The sequence below is a fragment of the Mobula birostris genome, chromosome 9 (assembly GCF_030028105.1).
Source record: "Mobula birostris isolate sMobBir1 chromosome 9, sMobBir1.hap1, whole genome shotgun sequence".
Lineage (NCBI taxonomy): Eukaryota > Metazoa > Chordata > Chondrichthyes > Myliobatiformes > Myliobatidae > Mobula > Mobula birostris.
The window spans coordinates 38022904-38045380 of record NC_092378.1 but is presented as its reverse complement, the minus strand read 5'-3'; the positions used below and the strand labels follow the sequence as shown (position 1 = coordinate 38045380).

The 22477-nt window shown below is 39.1% G+C and overlaps 1 protein-coding gene across 3 annotated transcripts in view; it reads left to right on the top strand.

Moving 5' to 3' along the window:
* The window catches only part of scube1 (signal peptide, CUB domain, EGF-like 1), a 269935-nt gene that overhangs the window by 219106 nt on the left and 28352 nt on the right, over window positions 1-22477 (top strand). For all 3 annotated transcript variants that reach the window (XM_072267854.1, XM_072267853.1, XM_072267852.1), the window contains 6 exons: window positions 364-480; window positions 1283-1405; window positions 4569-4688; window positions 8148-8240; window positions 10435-10551; window positions 17869-18027. In XM_072267854.1, the coding sequence (XP_072123955.1) occupies window positions 364-480; window positions 1283-1405; window positions 4569-4688; window positions 8148-8240; window positions 10435-10551; window positions 17869-18027 (729 nt within the window). The remainder of the gene's footprint in view (window positions 1-363; window positions 481-1282; window positions 1406-4568; window positions 4689-8147; window positions 8241-10434; window positions 10552-17868; window positions 18028-22477) is intronic.

Genomic DNA, 22477 nt, shown 5'->3' with positions numbered 1-22477 from the left:
ATGTAAAGAGACTCAGCTGTTTTCATATGCGCTGCCTACAATGCATTCTAATATTTATGTAAAGGATAGGCTCACAAATACTGATCAGCTGGATTTCGCATGTACATTGCTCAGGCACTGATGCATTTAATGGATTGAGTTCAGTCACCAGATGAATTTCAGGAATGTTCCCAAAAGAAACTTCCCTTGGAAAACTAGCTCAATTGTTAAACAGGTTCCAATATTTAAACACGAGGAAATATTTATGCTTCAAATAAATCTAAAAGAAGGACCATATGGGGCTGGAGCCTTTATTCCTTGCATGAAGGTATGCAACAGTGATTTTAATCACTGGATGGTGATATTTCTTTTCTTCAATTTTAGATATCGATGAGTGCTCCTTTGAAAGGACTTGTGACCATATATGCATCAACTATCCAGGAAGCTTTGAATGTTTGTGTCATAAAGGCTATACTTTATACGGACTGACTCATTGTGGAGGTTTGTTCAATATGATGGGCGTTATTGTAAATCACATGTTCTGCCAATAATAAACTGTAGCAGTAGTAAGTGACATCCCATATATTGAAGTACTGTAAAGGTGAAATATGGCACCAAACTGTGGATCAAAGGCTAGACAACGCAATATGAGATTATAGTTGTTAGAAACCTACAATAAATTTTTTCCTCTGTTACTGAAGAAGGAGCTATGCTTTCAGTTGGTTGGGGATGGAGTGGAGATTAATACAAGAAAATAGAAGGCCTTGTCTGTAGTCAATGTCTCATGGGGAATGACTGAGAAATTTGGGTAGTGCTTTTAAAAAGGCTGGGGAATGTGCTATGATGGACTGACAAGAGTATGCAAAAGGCACAAAAAAGATTTAATCTGGCCTGATGACAATTGAGAGCAAAGGTAGGAATTGTGGCATCTCTGGCTGTAGTGGGAGGTAAACGAATGAGACACTGATATCATTGGAAATGGAGGTAAGAGAAGAAGGAGTTAAAAGCATAAGGTAGAGCACATGAGATGATGTTGGATAAGATGAAAACTGAAAAACAGCCATATTAATGGGTGTTTTAAATGGTATAGCTAGTTATTTAGTTTCACTGTAGCACCAACATGGTAATGATTTAATTAATAGACCTAGAATAATACCTTTTAGCTATGTTCAAAGAAAATATCATGTTTCCTTTTACAAACTAAAGTGTCAGAATAGATTTTATAATTAATAATACAGGAATTTTATTCTCACACCACAAGTAATAATTCTAGCCACCATAATGTATTTTCTTGCCTTCTCAGATATCGATGAATGCAGTATAAATAATGGGAGCTGTGATTATGGTTGTATTAATACAATGGGAAGTTATGAGTGTGTATGTCCTCCTGGGAAGAAATTGCATTGGAACAAAAAAGATTGTGCTGGTGAGTATGACTTTAGAAATAATGATGGCAAGGTGAGAGCCTCTTCAAGTTAATTTGAGCAGAATCCACATGAAAAAGGAGCAATGCACTTTGGTGTCTAAGTTTTTCAGTTCTAATTTTACAGAGAAATTTTTGTGCACTGAGCTTTTTAGCAGCAGCAGCAGAATACATTTCATAAATGCAATAGTCTGGCTTAAACTTGCCATGAGCTGTATACTGGATGCATGTCAGACTTTTCCATTCTTTGTTCTAATAGCTGCCTTATAAGAGTCTTAACTTACTTTACTCAGTAATTTTTCAACAGATTTTTAATTTATCTGTGTGGCTAAGATAAGACACTAGAAATATGGGGTAGAATAAATATTTATGGAGCAATTTTGGGAATACATGTATTTAAATTAATTTTGTACTTTAATAGTGGTCTATACTTCTTCATTTTCAAAGGATATTTCAGAGATCAGACTTTTTTAGTACAGAATAAAATGTTACTGGCAATGCCCCTAGGCTTCTGTGAGGTGAGTACAAGCTGTCTTGAGTAAAGCTTCTGAAGTGATTTTTCTGTTGGGGGATGTCTAAGATTTGCTCAGCACCTCACTAAATTGGCACTGATGAAAGCAGGAAATGGTGAATTTGAAATTCCAACCTGCCATCCAGAGTAGATTAACGTTTTCTCATTTTACACCTTTGTTCCCATAGGCAAGAGTATCGACCTTCAGCTTGACATCGATCTTTTTGCTATCTAAATGTGAACTGTGGAAGCTGACAGGCTGTTTACCTACAGAAGGATCTCTAATATGCTATAGTCCTCCCCTGTATCTGGGCTTGTACTTTCATGGCTTTAGATAGTTCTCTGGAAGAAGAAAAGCACAGTTTTAATGTTCTTATCATTGTCTTGCCTAACTCAGCTCAGATCATATTGAGGGACCAATATGTAAAGTTGGATTCCTCTGAGTCTTGTAATGTTTCTTTCCCATCAATGTTTATTTTGATGGTTTCTGCTGGAATAAAACACATATAATGTTCAAAAGAAAGTGAAGTAAAATAAAATTTGTCACAACTGATAGTTTCATATTTAAACAAAAAGCACGTTGTGAATGTTCACATACTGTAGTGATATATGACATCCCACATGATGTGTTAGATTTGATCCCTTTGAGGTGAGTTCATATTAAACCTAAAGTATCATGAATGTATTATCTATCTGTCACAAGTACTCTTCAGCACTCAGGTCTCAAAACTTCATTATTTCTGTACAAACTTAATTCTATACAAAATGTTTTAGTGGCAATAAATTGAAGTTAGCAGTGTCTACATCCAGGGTTCAGATACAGTACTTCAGTCATCTTGAGAGCTAAACTCAGAACCATGAAAATAAACACCTGCGCCTTTCACTCACCGCTAGGGCTGGAATAGAGTGCACTGTTACAGTAAATATAATGAACAGGAAGCTTGGACATTGTGGTCATTCAATCTGAATGCTATTACTGCCCACCTCTAGAAGTGTCAGCGTCCTAGAAAAATACTCGCTCCCTTATCTTTTCCACCAGCCTTTCCAATTGATTCCATTGCCTTTTTCAACACTGAATTAGTTGCCCCACGTATTGGATTGTTTTGCATTCTTCTTTGTTCTAGTCAGTCTCAACATCGGGGACAGGAAAATCTGTGGTAGATGGGCTCTGCCTGAATGATTGGTCTGTCTTTATTTTTCAGTAGTCAAACTGTAAAAGTGTATTGGAGCAATTTCAAATCAGCACAATTGTGCTTCTAATTATTTGGTAGATGGTATGTAGGGATATGGAGAATGTCACATTGGTATAGTATCCACACAAGGTCTGAAAAATTCTGGGGAAGAATTCAGCTTTGGTTAGTAGCTCCTAGATGCCCAACAGTTTTATTTTATCTTTGCAAATTCTTTATGCCTGATAATAATGAAAACTTTAAGCAAGAAGTATTACATTTCCTTCTACTGACATCATATACTTTGAACAGCATTTATGTTTTAATAAGAAACAGTGAAGTGAAATTGATCAACAAAATGCCAAAAAAATCAGAACTTCCAAGTTAGTATATATACAAAGCCTCAGTGCATAGATTAGAGGGAGAAATGGAGAAACAAATCAATTAAATTTGTAACTTGCTTTTTATTTTAACAAGCAAAATATCATGTACTCGTTTGGTTTCACTATATTATTGTTTATCTTTCAAAGCCATTATGGTTTTTGAGAAGTCTATTGCCTAGTTAATTTCACTTTGTTATTTTTTTCACTAATTGTTAGACCTTTTGATAGCTTTCAAGCCAAATGTCATGCACCTTGCAACAGAATGTAGAAGCCATCATCTTAGCAATAAATTGGCAACATTCAAAAATGATTATAATACATGGCTTTTAAGACAGGTATGTAGAAATCTTGAAGGAGTAAGATGAAATGCAGGGAAAGGGATACAGAAAGATCATGCATTAATCACCAATTTTCCAGCTGTATTATCTTTTAATCACCACACTTTAAAATTATTATACAGAACACTATGAAGCAATTCAATTGTCTAAGGTACAAGCAATCACTTAACAATGTTGAATGGTTTTCTCTACAAAATGTGCAGCTGAATCAAAATCTATAATAAGCATGTTTTCTGACCCATCAAAAGTGCAACTTCATCTTTTGCACTATAAAACATTACCTGCCATTTTAGTCCCATTTGAAACCAACAAATCTGTGATGTGTTGATGTCAGTTGTTACATTAAACAATCCGAGATCCTTTATTTTTATGGGAATTTTATCATCTTAGCCTTAAATGTTTGCATTGCAAGATCTCTTCCTGATTGTTAACTATCATTAAAGGATTTATTCTTAAACATCTTCCTATTTCTACTTCTCACAAGATGTTTCTGAGATTTTATCCAAAGTGACTTGTGAATAAGCCTGGGAAAATTAACTGTACTGAAGGTGCTAATATATGCAAGTTATTTTATCATGTGTGACTCAGAGATATAGCAAATTTTGATTCAATATTCAGAGTGTTTTCCATCCCTCCAGTCAGACATCATGTAACAATCGCCTGTAAAGACATTGTTTCTCAGCCTTTTCAGTTGCCGCAATCTGTTATGGTGATTAAAACATCGACCATTTCTCGCTTTGTAATCAATATTTCTTTCTCCCTCAGAGACGGTGAAATGTCTCCGAAATTCAAAGGTTGCACGTAAAGTTCAGCTGATCTGCAGTAAGAGCAGAGGAGTAGAAAGCTGCTCTCTGTCTTGCCCATCAAAGGCACTCTTTGTGGCAGGTCAGCATTCCATCTGTAAAGATCATGTCAATACCATTGTGGGGAGAAGTGGGTGACTTTGAAAGTGGGCCTTGAAAAATGCATTGAATTGTTGATACAAAAGGCAGGTTATCAAATGAATTTACTTTATTTAATTGCACATGTAGGATGATAACGAAGGAGAGCTTTGTAGGATTAAGTACTTAAAATAATAATTTATCTGACCAAATAGTATACAAATAGTAAAAATCAGAATATCAATGCTACCAGTTCTGAAAATGCAAGGCACTCAATAATTAACTTTATGTCCATCATTGTCTATTAATTTTTAACAGTGGTAAGTGGTACCAACTGTTGTGTTAGGTGAGGCAAAAGTGTTGTGACATGACTTATGGTGAACTGACAAAGCAGCACTAACACCAAGTGAGTAATCTGGAACTTGAACAGTGAATTCTACCTCCACTAAATAAGGTTATTAGCTCACCTTTCTATGAAGCAATGCTCTCACTATACATGTCTCTAGCCATCAACCTCCACCACCCCATGCAGAAAAAAGTGACTTGCAATCTTAACAGCCTCCGTCCTAGGAATCTAGCCTTCATTTCTCATCACATCCTCCCTAAACTATTCCATCTCCCAACTTAGCTCAGCAGGGTTGGAGAAACAACTGCAGTCATTAAAAAGATTGGCCCTTTTCCTTTCTCACCAGGTGTTGTCAATTTACAACTCATCCTAAACTCCCTATTTCCTGTTAGTCTCCTTTCCTCCAGTTTCAAAGTCCTTTCCACTAAAGGCTAGTTATTCCATGCCTTAACCACTCTACTCTCATTTCTGGGTTCTCCATGCTCTGCACCTATTTTCTACTGAGATATTTATACCAAATATCAGCATTTGTGTTTTGGGATATCATAACGTGTTATAAACAAAATCTCCCTCATTTCAGTGGAGTATCACAGTACCTCTTGGAATCTCAAATCTCCTTGTTGAAATTTTCTTTCACGCACCAAACTCTTCTTTTAGAAAGAACCTTTGCACTCACTGACACAGGGAAGATGTCTGACTTTGCTAAACAATAGATAGGGTCATCCTGATCTTCTTTCTGGCATCACCACCTGTAGATCCATTTGTCTGGCCTTGCTGTATCTTGTGCTCACTCACAAAGTTCCACAGTGACTGGTCCATAGCACATCTGCGTAGAGGCAAAGTTTCCAAAGCATTCTTGGCAGACAGTAAAACCATTTATCAAATTATCCATTAGTATTGGAAGTGGACATTTGAACACATTTGAAAACTATTAACATTGATGTTAGTAATAAAGAAAATTAAAACATTTATCATAATAATATATAAAAACTGGTAAAATATTAGCAACGTTAAATTAAGGTAATTATTTTTTAACTTGCCTTCCCTGTCACCTTTGAAACTTATACTCTTTAAACCATGTTGAAATAAATCGGAATCCTGTAAAAGGTTTCACCTTATACAAGACCTTTGTGGTAACTGTATAAATGACATTGTCCTCTACCATCCGCATGTGTAACAGAATATACTCTGAGCTGACCACTCCTTAACCCCCCCCCCACCCTCCCAAATGGTAATGAGTTCTGGACATCCATGCGTCATTTTAACGTGGAAGTCTGGAATTTACTTCATTTTCAGTGTCAGAATACCAGCAGTTCCACTGCTGTCCACAGCCATAAATCTCCCACCCTTAAAGAATTTATCAAACTTTTCAGAAGTATCTAGTGTGGGAATGTATTAGTATTGACAATGTGACAATGTACGTGTGTGAAATAGTGTCTGCACTGATAGAGGAACAAATCTGCTTATGGAGTTAATAGAATGAACATCATGAGTGTGTAGCGGTACTCTAATAAAAAGCACGTTGAACACGACATGTTACACATCATTTAGTGGTCTCACTGGTAGTGAATTTGTTGTTTTATTTGTTGAGTAACAAGAAGGGGTCATGCTTTTTGCCGCAGTATCTTATTTACACTTCCCATAAAGATATGTATATCTTTGGAAAAGAGTAAACGGCCGACGTTTTGGGCCAAGACCCTTCACCGGTACTGGAAAAAAGATGAGAAGTCCAGTTTTTTCCCAGTCCTGATGAAGGGTCTCGGCCCAAAACATCAGCTGTTTACTCTTTTCCATCCATGCTGCCTGGCCTGCTGAGTTCCTCCAGCACATTGTGTGCGTTGCTTCGGATTTCTAGCACCTACAGATTTTCTCGTATTTGTGATATATATATATATACTTATGCTTATATAAGTAGAAGCAGGTCATGAATAATTGAATGTTAATACTTAACACTGTATAAATGTACTTAAAAAAAATCTAAAATGCACTTGAGAAGGACTATAAATAGGGTTAAAGTGCTGTCTGATTTAGTTATTGTTGGCTTGTTGAGATTAGTAAGGTAATCACTGAGATTCAAGATCTCTACTAGTTATAATAAATCTCCCAGCATAACACAGGGAGATTTTTAACAACAAGGTTTGTGATACATTTAGATGTTTTCTGAATAGTTTGCAATCCCCTATTAAGACAGCAGTTAATGAACAATGGGCTGATCATGGTGATTATCTCCATGGAACAGTCAGCTTGTTGCAGATTCCAGGTTTGCACACTCTTGACTTCAACATCCACATATTGAAAGATGAAAGCTGATGACAGGTACTGAGTTCAAGGGCAGAATTCAGCTGTGCTGAGCTACACGATAGGTGCTTATGACGTCAAGCCCTTCTACTTTACGCTCAGGGTGTTCGACATGTGTAGTGCAGCTGAACTCATTTTAAATAGCATATCAGTCTGGATTGAAAAGGAATATGAAAGTGAGAGGTTTCTTTTATTTTTTTCTTTCTTGGAGGTAAGATTCATTGGAGATACTCAGGGCAAGTTTTTTGACACAGAGAGTGCTGGGTGCCTGGAATGAACAAGACGTGAATTTTATTTTTTTAGAACTAATCTTGATCTATCTGGAAATCAACAAAAATGTTATTGATTTTGTACCCTGCTTGGTGTTTTTTTTTCACTCACTTTTAGTCTCATTTCTTTCTTATTCACTTGTAGAAATAGAATGTCATAATTTTCTTTGATATCAATTGCATTGTTGTATAGAAGCTGCACTGGGAAAGTCAGGCAATTCTATCAGAATTTGAAAGTAATATTGTTTTTAGTAAAATAAATTGTTTTACAAATAAAAGCTTAAATCTTTCAAAACCCAAACATAGCCAATGCAACCAAGCTGAGAAATCCTTATCTAAAATATGCAGGGGTGGTGGTTAGAGGGATATAAACCAAATGCAGGGACATCATCATCAGCATGGACTCACTGGGCCGAGACCTGTATTGTGCTGTATTGCTCTATGCATGTTTTTCTATAAAGTTCAATTTCTATTTACAGATCTGTTAGAAAAAACTGATTCACTGTTACTATCCATCTTACTCTTATATACAATCTTTATCTTCCTTTAGATTCTGAAAACAGCTATACTTTCAGTTGTGGCGTTCCAATACAGCCAACCAAAGGTTCACAGAAACGAAATGCAACTCTCCCCAGCTGTGCAGGTAACTGACTCACACAGGACCTAAATGAAATTGGATATGGCGTGCACTGCTGCAATGTTTTTTATTCCTGGGATGATTAGTATGATTGCTAAACTGTCTTGGAACGGCATTTGTTTTTCTATTTTGGTCTCTCAGTGATTCTAATCAGGCATCTTTATTAATTTATTTGTTAATGCAATCCAAAACATAGCTGACAAGCCCAGTACTGATGCCCGTCCCTAGTTGATGGTAAGCTGCACCTTTGAACTACCAAAGTCCTTCTGGTATTGGGTAGGAGATCCTTCACATTCCTTCGGTGGCAGTGAAGGAATGACTTGTTTCAAGACACTTGAGAGTGGAGACACTTATTTTGTATTCACTGACCAACACACCTCACCCAGGGGCTTCAAGATTCCTGAGGCAAAGCCAAATGCTGTCAGTACAGTGTGGAACTGCTAACTTTGCTCCAGGAAATCCAGGCCAGAGGTGTGCAGTCCTAGTTGTAGTCAAGGAATATCTAGTAGGACATTAAGTAAGTACTTAAAGCACAAATATACAGTGCTGAGTAGCCCTTTGAGCCAAACCACCCCAGCAACAATTTACAATGACCACTTAACCTACCTGGTACGTCTTTAGACTGTGGGAGGAAGCCAAAAGACCCAGAGAAAGCCCACACATTCCACAGGGAGGACATCCAGAGACTCCTTGCTGAACAGCGCCAGAGTTGAACTCCAAATTCTGGAACACCTTGAACTGTAACAGAGTTATGCTACTGTGGCTGCCATATTAAAGGGAATGAGGAAAGAATAAGAAACTGGAGTGACTTCAGGTTCCAAATGTGAAGCTTATTAAAGAACAGGTGCCACGTGCAGTAATAATTATCCGATGCTACACTTGAATTTTTATATATTGTATTAATTTCTAATTTATTTGGTCAGTAATATGCATACCATACAAGTTCCAGTCAGAGACTGTATCTACAAAGAGAGCGTGTGGTAGAATAGTCTCCACTTGCCTGGAAGAGTGCCATTTTGGTAACACTCAAGTAGTTCTCTTTCGTCCAGAACATCACAGACTAGATGAGTGACGCTCTGTCCACCAGCCTAAATATGTATTCCCTGCAAGGTGGCTGCCTAATCTACCATCTACAAAATGCACTGCAGTTGTTCAACCAACTACTGTACATCACCCCCAAATTCAAAGCCACTACCACAAGGGGACAACTATCATATCCAGATTCCCTTCAAAGTCACAATCCATTCTGATAAATTGTTGGTCCTTCAAAATTGTTTCTGCTTTTAAATCTAAAGAGCCTCTATTGAACCACTTTTGTGATGGATATTCACTATCCAGGGTCAGGAGGCTCTTTGCTAGACTCAGCTTTTTAGCACACCAGAAGAAACTGTTCAAGGTTCAAGATGTTTATTGTTAATTTTTCATTTGTATTACTTAGCCAGGCTCAGGAAGCCTATTGTTGACTTTACTGAGACTTCAACCTAATCAGAAGAAGCAGCATTGTCTGCTAACTTCAATCTCCTGCCATCTGACCTGATCAATGCAGTCTTACAAACATCACATGCAAATGAGTTTGTCATTAGGTGGCTGTCAAAAGGAAGATATGAATATCAGAAGGCAGTAAGGGTGAGGAAGAGTTACCGTGATGAAAACATATGGAATTTACTCCTCAGCCTCAACCAGTGGAGGATATTTTATATGACAGATGGCATGTTTATCTGCAACATATTGATATGGTTTTCTAATCTGTAGGAATTGTACTTGTGGTTTGACATCCTTTGTAGATATTATAATCTGTTAGAATTATTCCTCAAAATTAATGAGTTCCATTTAAAATAAAATAATTGTGTTTAATTTGCTTCATTAGCTGGAAGTATCTCCTCCTTGGTTGGGAGAGTGATTATTAGCAGCTAAATCCCTGCAGCTAAGGGACTAATTAGTCTTATAGTTTGCCATAGTATAATCTCCATAAAGTGAAGGTACTTAAAGACAACTATTTGGCTTAAGTTTGCGGTTCTAGAACAAGTACACTCATATCTGGTGGAAGTGCCTTCACCAGAGATTATACAAATTAACCAACACTTTTTAGGAGTAATTTGTGATGGCATTCTCAATATAGGCCATATCCTGTTAATGAGTTGGAATACAATATTAAATCTAAATCTTCTGATACTGAAGACATCCGTTACTTTTATTTCAGATCCCTTGGCACCTCCAATAAAGCAAAGGGCTAGATTCAAGATAAAGGATGCTAAGTGCCATCTGCGACCACGAATTAAGGAGAGGATTAAGGATAGTCTGAAGCAAAGCATGTCAGGTATGTTATAGTTTGATTATAACAGGAAGGATCTGAAGTATAATGAGGTCATGCTTCCAGTATTAAAAATAACATTTTTTGGCATAAACTATACTTATAAGGAATTTATGTTTTTGTTAGTGAGAACAGAGGTCAATGCTAATAAATTTCTCATTGCCTGCCTTAACAGTCAAAATATTGATTGAGGTGGAGAAGTGATATCTGAAATCCAAAGGGTGATTAAAATGAAGGAAGAAGTTCAACATTAGTAAAGATAGTGGATACCTACAGTCAATGGAGTGCCCTTGAGCATCTGCCAATTATAATTCCATTGCTAATTTGCCCATTATAGCAGAACAATCCATTACTACTGATTTGCAATATTTTAAAAAATCATTCTTCAGATAGAAGCCCCTTGACTAAATGATACACATTATTGAAGACTTTTTTTTACAAAGACCAAAATTTGTTTAAATGTTTTGGTTTTTCTCACTGAAATCAGAATTCCAAAGGGCATCAGCTTCTGGAAAGAGCTATATGAATTAACTCTATGCTGTAACTATTTGTTCCAATGACATCTTAATGACTGAAGGTGGTTTAAACTCAAAGCAGGCGTAACAGGAAATTTGAAAGTCAGCACTCAATTTTATGTCTAGATATCACTAATTTAGGCCAATTTTCAAGAAAATATTATATGTATTTTTGATATTATCCAAAATGAGAAATAGAAAGGAATGAGAGATCAGTAAAATCAAATTGATAAGACTGGTGAATTAGATCGACTGTCCAATCAAGAAACCCCATTATGTACTGAACGGTTAGATTGAGGAAGAGTAAGAAAAACTGAGAAAAAATGTGACGTTTTTCAAATGTCTTCCAAAAATGCATATCCACACTTCTTTATTTTTAATTTTCAGACCAGGGTTGTTGATTAGTGACCATTAACGGTATTTGAAGGGTTATTGGGTCAGATTGTACCAGACCTGGCCTATGGCTGATGTGACCAGTGCGCCATGTGTCTCTCATAGGGTGCCCACAGGCACACTTAACTTTTGTCAATACGAGCCTTAGAGGTTCTGTAACCTTGGTGGTGCAACTGTTCAGTGGATTGAAAATACCATAATCCAGATTAATTTTTACCCCAAGACAGTCTTCTGAAACTCTTGCCGTTCTGCTATTCCCTAGTGTCCAAATGACCAGGGATGCTTAAAAGCAGTAGAAAAACAGATCCCAATGAAGGGTCTCAGACCAGAACTTTGACTGTTTATTCCTCTCCATAGATGCTGCCTGAACTGCAGAGTTCCTCCAGCATTTTGTTTGTTACTCTAGATTTCCAGCATCCGCAGAATCTCTTGTGTTTGACATAGAACATAGAACATACAGCACAGTACAGGCCCTTCGGCCCACAATGTTGTACTGACCCTCAAACCCTGCCTCCCATATAACCCCCCACCTTAAATTCCTCCATATACCTGTCTAGTAGTCTCTTAAATTTCACTAGTGTATCTGCCTCCACCACTGACTCAGGCAGTGCATTCCATGCACCACCCACTCTCTCAGTAAAAAACCTTCCTCTAATATCCCCCTTGAACTTCCCACCCCTTACCTTAAAGCCATGTCCTCTTGTATTGAGCAGTGGTGCCCTAGGGAAGAGGTGCTGGCTATCCACTCTATCTATTCCTCTTAATATCTTGTATACCTCTATCATGTCTCCTCTCATCCTCCTTCTCTCCAAAGAGTAAAGCCCTAGCTCCCTTAATCTCTGATCATAATGCATACTCTCTAAACCAGGCAGCATCCTGGTAAATCTCCTCTGTACCCTTTTCAATGTTTCCACATCCTTCCTATAGTGAGGCGACCAGAACTGGACACAGTACTCCAAGTGTGGCCTAACCAGAGTTTTATAGAGCTGCATCATTACCTTGTGACTCTTAAACTCTATCCCTCGACTTATGAAAGCTAACACCCCATAACGCAAAGGTAAGTGGAGAGGCAGGGTGTATTGAGGAAGAAGGGAGTCTGCAGAAGAACTTTGACAGATTAGGAGAATGGACAAAGAAACGGCAGCTGAAATATAATGTACAGAAGTGTGTATTCTAAATGGAGAGAAAATTCAGAAATCAGAGGTGCAAAGGGACTTGGGAGCCCTCATGCAGGATTCGCTAAAGGTTAACTTACAGGTTGAGTTGGTAGTAAGAAGGCAAATGTAATATTAGCATTCATTTTGAGAGGACTAGAATATAAAAGCAAGGATGTAAGGCATTGATAAGACCGCATGGAGTATTGTGAGCAGTTTTGGGCCCCTTTTCTAAGAAAAGAAGTGCTGGCATTGGAGAAGGTCCAGAGGAGGTTCACAAGAATGATTCCGGGAATGAAAGGGTTAATATTTGAGGAGCATTAGATGGCTCTGGGCCTGTACTCACTGGAGTTTAGAAGAATGAGGGGAGATCTCACTGAAACATATCAAATATTGAAAAGTCTAGATACAGTGGATGTGGAGAGGATGTTTCCAAGAGTGGGAGAGTCGAGGACCAGAGGGCAAAGCCTCTGAATGGAAGGATGTCCCTTTAGACAGAGATGAGGTGGATTTTTTTTAGCCAGAGGTTGGTGAATCTGTGGAATTCATTGCCACGGTTGGCTGTAGAGGTCAAATTATTGGGTGTACTTAAAGTGGAGGCTGAAATCTCCTATGACATCAAAATAATAAATATTCTTGTTCTCTAGTGCACAACAACAGTACAGGATTGCTAAGGGAAGTAGTGATGAGCAAATGCAAATTATAGAGCATGGCTGACCTGAATTGCAATACTAATGGCCTTATTTCAGAAATAAATGGGATCATTGTTTGTTCATTTATTGAGAAGCATTCAATTTCTTCGTTATCTGTATTATTACATTTGCTGTCCAAGGTGTCAAATATCAGATCAGATTCTACACAGCTACAGTATGTGTTCGCACCTTGTCAGTAACACATTGAAAGGATGACAGAAGTGACTACTAACAAACAAGTTGCAGCAATATTTTCAGACAAATTTGTGAAGAGCAAGCCCAAGCAGTTCCTAGAAATATTCTGAACTGAGGGATATTTGCAGTTTTAAAAGTGTGCTCCAGATGGTGTCATTCATCAGTGAGAGCAGCGATGGCAGGTCCTCATCAATTGCCCAGCAGGTTACCGTGATTATGTACTGCAGTTTATATTAATGTGCTCAGTACTTTAGAGCAAGCTGAAAGACAACGTCATGTGCATTTTGAATGTCAAAGTCAATAAAGCTACTCAGCTAAAAGTTGCAAAGATATTTCCATAGTTCACTTAGAAATAAATACATAGTGTTCTTTTTTTTTCAGAGAGAGTACATTGTGAGTCCTGCGACTTAGATCAAGTCCAAAATGACTGGTATGATTAGGATCCAGTCTATCTCCTGGCAAAGTGCCCATTTGGAATATATTTTAGGTGTTTTCAGGTTAATTTTTGGTGTCTTTAACCTAAATAGGTCCCTTTCAGTTATCATATGGCTTAGAAAGTCCGCAGAAAGACTGCTATGAGTAATGAAAAATGTCATTACCCCTTTAGAGAGTGGATAGCAAAAGGCTTATTTGTATCTTTTATTCCAAACCTAAAGTTAATTTATTCTGCCTTAAATTGTCATTATGGATGTACCAAATTCATCCAGGTCTGATGAAATTGCCTTTTAATTACTGTAATATATTATTATAACTCCTCTGGAAAGTTTTCATTTGCTCTTTGTAGATTTTAGAACATAGAACAGCACAGCACGGTAGGAACTCTTCAGCATACAGTGTTTTGCTACCGAGTAGACCAATAATGTGATCAATCTAACCTTTGATAATCTAATGTTATGTTCTGTTTTCCAGTCGACATTCAGAGCAATCTTTAAATTGTCACCTACATAGATAAGGCTAACATGGCAGGATCTGGCTGTGGATAATCTGATCGGCTGATATTTATTTATTGATACTGTGCAGAGTAGGTCCCTCTGTTCCCTTGAGCCATGCTACCCCGGCAACCCCCAGTAAATCCAATTAACCCTAACCTAACCACAGGACAATTTACAATGATCAATTAACCTGCCTGGAACGTCTTCGTACAGGAGGAGGGGTGGGAACCGGAGAAAACCCAAGCCTTCCATGGGGAGAACGTGCAGAGACTCCTTACAGAATAGAACTGAAATTGAACTCTGAACTCTGGAACATCCTGAGCTGTAATAGCATCATGCTAATCTCTATCCTACTGTGGCGAGACTTTATCAACAGAGAAAGGTTGTGAGTGGTGGTAAAAATCTTCTGAGGTGTATATATTTCAATGCTAGGAGTATTGCAGGGAAGGCGGTTGAGTTGAGGGCGTGGATTGACACGTGGAATTATGATGTTGTAGCAATTAGTGAAACTTGGCTACAGGAGGGGCAGGACTGGCAGCTTAATATTCCAGGGTTCCGATGTTTCAGATGTGATCGAGGCAGAGGAATGAAAGGTGGGAGAGTAGCATTGCTTGTTAGGGAAAATATTACAGCAGTGCTCAGGCAGGACAGATTAGAGGGCTTGTCTACTGAGTCCTTATGGGTGGAGCTGAGAAACAGGAAAGGTATGGCCTCATTAGTGGGATTGTATTACAGACCACCCAATAGTCAATGAGACTTGGAAGAGCAAATCTGCAGAGAGATAGCAGGCAACTGCAGGAAACATAAAATTGTGGTGGTAGGGGATTTTAATTTTCCATACATTGATTGGGACTCCCATACTGTTAGGGGTCTAGATAGTTTAGAGTTTGTAAAATGTGTTCAGGAAAGTTTTCTAAATCAATATATAGAGGGACCAACTAGAGGGGATGCAATATTGGATCTCCTGTTAGGTAACGAATTAGGGCAAGTGACAGAAGTCTGTGTAGGGGAGCATTTTGGTTCCAGTGATCATAACACCATTAGTTTCAATTTGATCATGGACAAGGATAGATCTGGTCCTAGGGTTGAGGTTCTGAACTGGAAGAAGGCCAAATTTGAAGAAATGAGAAAGGATCTAAAAAGCGTGGATTGGGACAGGTTGTTCTCTGGCAAAGATGTGATTGGTAGGTGGGAAGCCTTCAAAGGGGAAATTTTGAGAGTGCAGAGTTTGTATGTTCCTGTCAGGATTAAAGCCAAATTGAATAGGAATAAGGAATGTTGGTTCTCAAGGGATATTGCAACTCTGATAAAGAAGAAGAGGGAGTTGTATGAAATGTATAGGAAACAGGGGGTAAATCAGGTGCTTGAGGAGTATAAGAAGTGCAAAAAAATACTTAAGAAAGAAATCAGGAGGGCTAAAAGAAGACATGAGGTTGCCTTGGCAGTCAAAGTGAAGGATAATCCAAAGAGCTTTTACAAGTATATTAAGAGCAAAAGGATTGTAAGGGATAAAATTGGTCCTCTTGAAGATCAGAGTGGTCGGCTTTGTGCAGAACCAAAGGAAATGGGGGAGATCTTAAATAGGTTTTTTGCGTCTGTATTTACTAAGGAAGCTGGCATGAAATCTATGGAATTGAGGGAATCAAGTAGTGAGGCCATGGAAACTGTACAGATTGAAAAGGAGGAGGTGCTTGCTGTCTTGAGGAAAATTAAAGTGGATAAATCCCCGGGACCTGACAGAGTGTTCCCTCGGACCTTGAAGGAGACTAGTGTTGAAATTGCGGGGGCCCTGGCAGAAATATTTAAAATGTCGCTGTCTACGGGTGAAGTGCCGGAGGATTGGAGAGTGGCTCATGTTGTTCCGTTGTTTAAAAAAGGATCGAAAAGTAATCCGGGAAATTATAGGCCGGTGAGTTTAACGTCAGTAGTAGGTAAGTTATTGGAGGGAGTACTAAGAGACAGAATCTACAAGCATTTGGATAGACAGGGGCTTATTAGGGAGAGTCAACATGGCTTTGTGCGTGGTAGGTCATGTTTGACCAATCTGTTGGAGTTTTTCGAGGAGGTTACCAGGAAAGTGGATGAAGGGAAGGCAGTGGATATTGTCTACATGGACTTCAGTAAGGCCTTTGACAAGGTCCCGCATGGGAGGTTAGTTAGGAAAATTCATTCGCTAGGTATACATGGAGAGGTGGTAAAGTGGATTAGACATTGGCTCGATGGAAGAAGCCAGAGAGTGGTGGTAGAGAATTGCTTCTCTGAGTGGAGGCCTATGACTAGTGGTGTGCCACAGGGATCAGTGCTGGGTCCATTGTTATTTGTCATCTATATCAATGATCTGGATGATAATGTGGTAAATTGGATCAGCAATTTTCCTAATGATACAAAGATTGGAGGTGTAGTAGACAGTGAGGAAGGTTTTCAGAGCCTACAGAGGGACTTGGACCATCTGGAAAAATGGCAGATGGAGTTTAATACTGACAGGTGTGAGGTATTGCACGTTGGAAGGACAAACCAACGTAGAACATACAGGATTAATGGTAAGGCACTGAGGAGTGCAGAGGAACAGAGGGATCTGGGAATACAGATACAAGATTCCCTAAAAGTGTCGTCACAGGTAGATAGGGTTGTAAAGAGAGCTTTTGGTACATTGGCCTTTATTAATCGAAGTATTGAGTATAAGAGCTGGAATGTTATGATGAGGTTGTATAAGGCATTGGTGAGGCCGAATCTGGAGTATTGTGTTCAGTTTTGGTCACCAAATTACAGGAAGTATATAAATAAGGTTGAAAGAGTGCAGAGAAGGTTTACAAGGATGTTGCTGGGACTTGAGAAACTCAGTTACAGAGAAAGGTTGAATGGGTTAGGACTTTATTCCCTGGAGCGTAGAAGAATGAGGGGAAATTTGATAGAGGTATATAAAATTATGATGGGTATAGATAGAGTGAATGCAAGCAGACTTTTTCCACTGAGGCAAGGGGAGAAAAAAACCAGAGGACATGGGTTAAGGGTGAGGAGGGGGAAGTTTAAAGGGAACATTAGGGGGGGCTTCTTCACACAGAGAGTGGTGGGAGTATGGAATGAGCTACCAGAGGAGGTGGTAAATGCGGTTCTTTTTTAACATTTAAGAATAAATTGGACAGATACATGGATGGGAGGTGTATGGAGGGATATGGTCCGTGTGCAGGTCAGTGGGACTAGGCAGAAAATGGTTCGGCACAACCAAGAAGGGCCAAAGGGCCTGTTTCTGTGCTGTAGTTTCTATGGTTCTATGGTTCTAAATTCCAAAATTTAAGATACCCACTAAAACATTATCTGAGATTGAAAGTATGCCACAATGTATTCTGTTGCCAAATACCTTGCAGTTATATCTTGTCATGTAGATGTTGTTATTTTACTTTCTATGCTGCTTCTTCACTTTTCAAACTTCCTTTGCACAAAGGTGGGCACTTCCCATGCACAGACAACTGCCATGTGACATTCGTAAATCTGAAGTGTGATTCTTCCAAAAAGCGGAGGCGTGGACGCAAGTCGCCATCTAAGGAGGTTTCGCATATTACAGCAGAATTTGAGGTAGAAATGAAGTCTGAACAGGTGACAGGTTAGTGGCTACTTAAATTTAAGATTAATCAGCCTCACAGCAATGGACTATACAGCCAAGACCATTGTGGTTCATAGAAATTACATGGATTTAATGGAGAAGTCAGTTTCAGAGAAATCGATTTCATTTAATGAATGAGTAACACGTAAAGATACAGGAGCACCTCAGCAGATTAGACAGCATCTATGGAGGAAATTGGACAGTCGTCATTTTGGGTTGAGACCCTTCACCATGACTGGAAATAAGCAGGGGAGATTGCTAGTATAAAAAGGTAGAGGGAAGAGATGGAGGCCATTTCTCCTCACAGATGCTGTCTCATCCACTGAGTTCTTCCAGTGCCTTTGTGTATTGCTCCAGGCTGCCAGCATTTGCAGTCCATTATGTTTTTATTCAAAGTATTGCACTTTCTAAATATGGAAATGATCAACTGAAACCCTGCTTTTTTTTTGTAAAGCTTAATTTTCTGCTAAGGGGATTTATAATATTCCCTCAGAGAATTTTCAATCTGGTGTGTGTTTTTGTTTCAACCTTCCTTGGAGACAGTACAAATTGAGGTGTGGAAGGAGTGACAGAATTTCTGCAGGAAAGGCTGTATAAAGTAGTATGTCTTCCAAGTTGCTGTTGTTTACACATACGAAAGGTTTCTTTTTCCCCAGATCTTCAAGGAATCACCATCAGTGTGAATGCCCATTCTGCATTCTCGAATGGGAAGTTCAAAGTAAACTTATTATCAAAGTACATATAGTATTTACAACCTTGAGAGGCTGCCGTAAAACAAAGAAACCCAATAGGACCAACTAAAAAAGACTGTCAAACATCCAACGTGCAAACAGTAAAAATTAAGCAAATAGCATGCAGAATTAAAGTTCACAGAAGTCATGAAGCAGCCAGTCATCACTGCAGCTGATCCAGGAGCCCGTTAGTACCAGGCAGAGACACCGCATGAAGCAGTGAGCTGAACAACCAACCCATACCTAGCCTCCAGTCCTGTCTTCCTGACCTTTTCAATCCAGTCAGGTGCTTAAGTCGGTCAAACCTCCTCTCATTCCTTGTTCTTGGACCCGGGATGTGCTGCTTCAATACGCACTTGGGCCTGGGACCCGTTGCTTTGATTTAGCCCATACCTAACCTTTCTAATCTGGCCCATTGCTTAAATCAGTCAAGCATCTGCTTGTTCCTCACTCTCAGGCCAGGCTCTGTCACTTCAGCTTAGGAAACCAGAGAGAACAGTTTTTGAATTTGCAGCCAAATGTGCCAATTACAGGGTCAGATGTCTCTGAAAAGGCAGGGTGTCAAACCAAAGACGAGGGTCAGGCTGATTCTGCTCACTCTTCCACGATGTTTACTCCTGCCTCCGCGGCACTGAGGCTGTAAGACTGCTCTGGCTGCTTCGTGTCTCCGAGCTTTGTGGCGATTTGCCGCTTGGTGTGATGAATTGAGACTGAGGCTATGGGCCTACACCGGCTGCTCCAGGCTTTGGGTTTAAGGACTCAATTTGGCTCTGAATGTTGTTGCTTGCTTTTATTGTTTACATGATTTGTGTTCTCTCTACATATTGGGTGTTGGTCTTTTTTTAAAACTGGGTTCACTTGGGTTTCTTGCTTTGTGGCTGCCTATTGGGAGATGAATCTCAAGGTTGTATAGCACATACTTCGATAATAAATGTACTTTGAAATATACTTTGGTCTGTTTGAAGAGTGACAATTTTGTTAGCTGTGCCAAAGTTGGGATACCTGTTGGCACCTTCCTTGAGAGACATCTTTCAAGTGACTGTGCAGTAAGACACCAAAAATAATGTGAGATGCAAAAAACCAACAGACTTGAGTTATGCCCAGGATTTCCTTCTGCTTTAGGAAAGAGTAACTTCCAGATATAGATATATAGAAAAATGTAGTTTTTTGTTATTGGTGACAAAATCAAACATTTAATAGGAAGAGCCCATTTCAAAAAGTTGTCAATACATAAGTTTGTTGTTGCAAATACATCTTAAGAATGGTTTTTGCTTAAGACCATAAGTGAACATTGGAGTGATAGGAACATTTAGTAGCAACATTTCCAAACTGATTAATTTGGTGTGTCAATTCTAAGCCTGTGTCTGTGCAGTTCATGTTCAATCTAGGTGTAACAAGTGATGAGGTCACATGGCTGAACTGCTCACTCAAAGGCTATTGGATAAATATCTGCAAAATAGAAAATATGCCAGGAAGGCAAAAAACGTCTTGCCAGCAGCATTTTATCATCAATATCGCCAAAATAGATGTTCCAGACATAGCCATGTTGTTTGTAGGATACAGCTGTATACAAACTGCTCTTTGTACATCAGTGGGACTGTGCAATGACTATTTCAATGGCTGTAAAATTACTTTAAATATCCTGAAATTCTGAAAGATTCTTCTAACCACGTCATGCCAGTCTATTCCAGACTTTTGAGGCACTGTCTTGGGATAGGAGTTGGCCACTTGGAGTAACACAAGATCACAGAATGATCAAGGCATTGAAGAAGACCATTCTGCCCATCAACTACATGAAGACTAACCATAAGAGCAATCGAGCTGATCCTGCTCTCATCTGCCTCCATAGTCTTGCATCTTCTTTCCTTTTTGAAATCCTATTCAGCTCCCTTTTGAATGCTAAACTCCAGTGCTTCCACTGCAAGCAAAAATGGTGCCTCAAGTCTTGACTATCTGCTGTACGAGAAACAGTATACCCTCATAAGTTTTGCTATTTTTTGAAAATCATCTTCATTCTTGTTTTTGACTGTTCGACCATTGGTCAGCATTTCTCTCAATCTTCCTGTCTGGACCCTTCTGATTTTAAATAACTCCATCAGATCCTTTTGCCACCACCCTACCACAGAATTGCAACCTTCAGCAACCTGGCTTCAATCTTGATCTCAACGGTGCTCTATAAAGAGCTTGCACTGTACATTCTCCAGAAACCACATGGGTTTTCCCTTGGTACTCTGATTTCCATCCACATCCCAAATGCACGTGGATTGGTAGATTATTTCGCTGTTACTTGCCCCCAGCATATCAGGTAGAATCTGGAGGGAGATGATGCAAATGCCAGGAGAGTAAAGTAGAATTTATGTAAGATTAGTGGAAAGAGCTGCTGGATGGTTGGTACTGACCTAGTGGGCCAAAGGAGCTGTTTCCGTTCTGTATCTCGCTGTGAATCCTGTTTCTCCAGCCCATCCTCATAGCTCAATCCCTCATTCCAAGAGTTGTTATTAACTTAATCTCTTCTTCATGCTCTCTGAAGGTTTAAAAATGATGAAATACAAAGATAAGGTAGATAGTAAAAGTCTTTTCCTTGCATAGGGGAGTCCAAAACTGGGGGAGAGAGTGCATAGATCAAGGGTGAGAGGGTAAAGAATTAAAAGGGACCAGAGGGGCAACTTTTTCATGCAGAGGGTGTGAGTATGCGGAATGAGCTGCTAGAGGAAGTAGTTGAGGCAGATACAACAGTATCATGTACGAAGCACTAAGGGAGGTACATGGAGGTGCAGGACTCAGAAGCACATGAACACAGAAAATTAGGGTTAGCGGTTGGCATGGACTGGATGGGCTGAAGGGCCTGTATCCGTGCTGTGTTGTTCCATGAATATATGTACATCTTGGTAATCAGAATAGGAAGCAAATCACTTTTTCTTTAATGAAGAAATTATGATAGGATTCTGTGGCTCTAATGTAGCCGTGCTGTAATGCTCTTGACTTCACATCTGACATAGTGATGACTGAACCGGTAAATTTTTATAAATGTCAGCTGTGAATTTCTTCCTTTTGTACTCTTCCCCTCTCTCGATGTAAAGCTTCAAGATTCAGTTTTTCTTTTGTCGTGTGTACATCGAAACATAAGGTGGAATGTGTCTTTTTCATTAACAACCAACACACCCAGCATCCCATCTTTCTTCACTGCATTCTCAAACTGCTCTGGAGAAAAGACTGGTACCACGGATTGTGCAGAAATATCCCCAGATTTCTCTTTTCTTGATCCCATTCTGAATTATGCCCTCTGTTTTACATTGCCTTCTATCGGTCCTCATACCAAAACGTAACTCTTTATCTTTCTCAGTATTAAACTTCACCTGCCACCTAACCACCCATACTGCCAGACTATGGATACATCCTAGAAGTTTGCAGATTAGAAACTGTGCCCCGTTCACCTCTGGTCAGTTATTAATAAAGGATGATTCCCGTGTTGATCCTAGGATTGGGCATGAAAATGCCCAGTGCATAAAATTGATGGTGAATAGTTCTGTTCTTTATTTAGTAATTCAGTTCTGAATGTTATTTGCTTATTTTCATTGTTTGCACAATTTGTTCTTTTTTTGTTTGCACATTGGCTGTTTGACAGTCTTTTTTTTAAAAGGGCTGTATTGGGTTTCTTTGTTGTGTGGCTGCCTGTAAGGAGATGAATCTCAAGGTTGTATATGGTATACATACTTTGA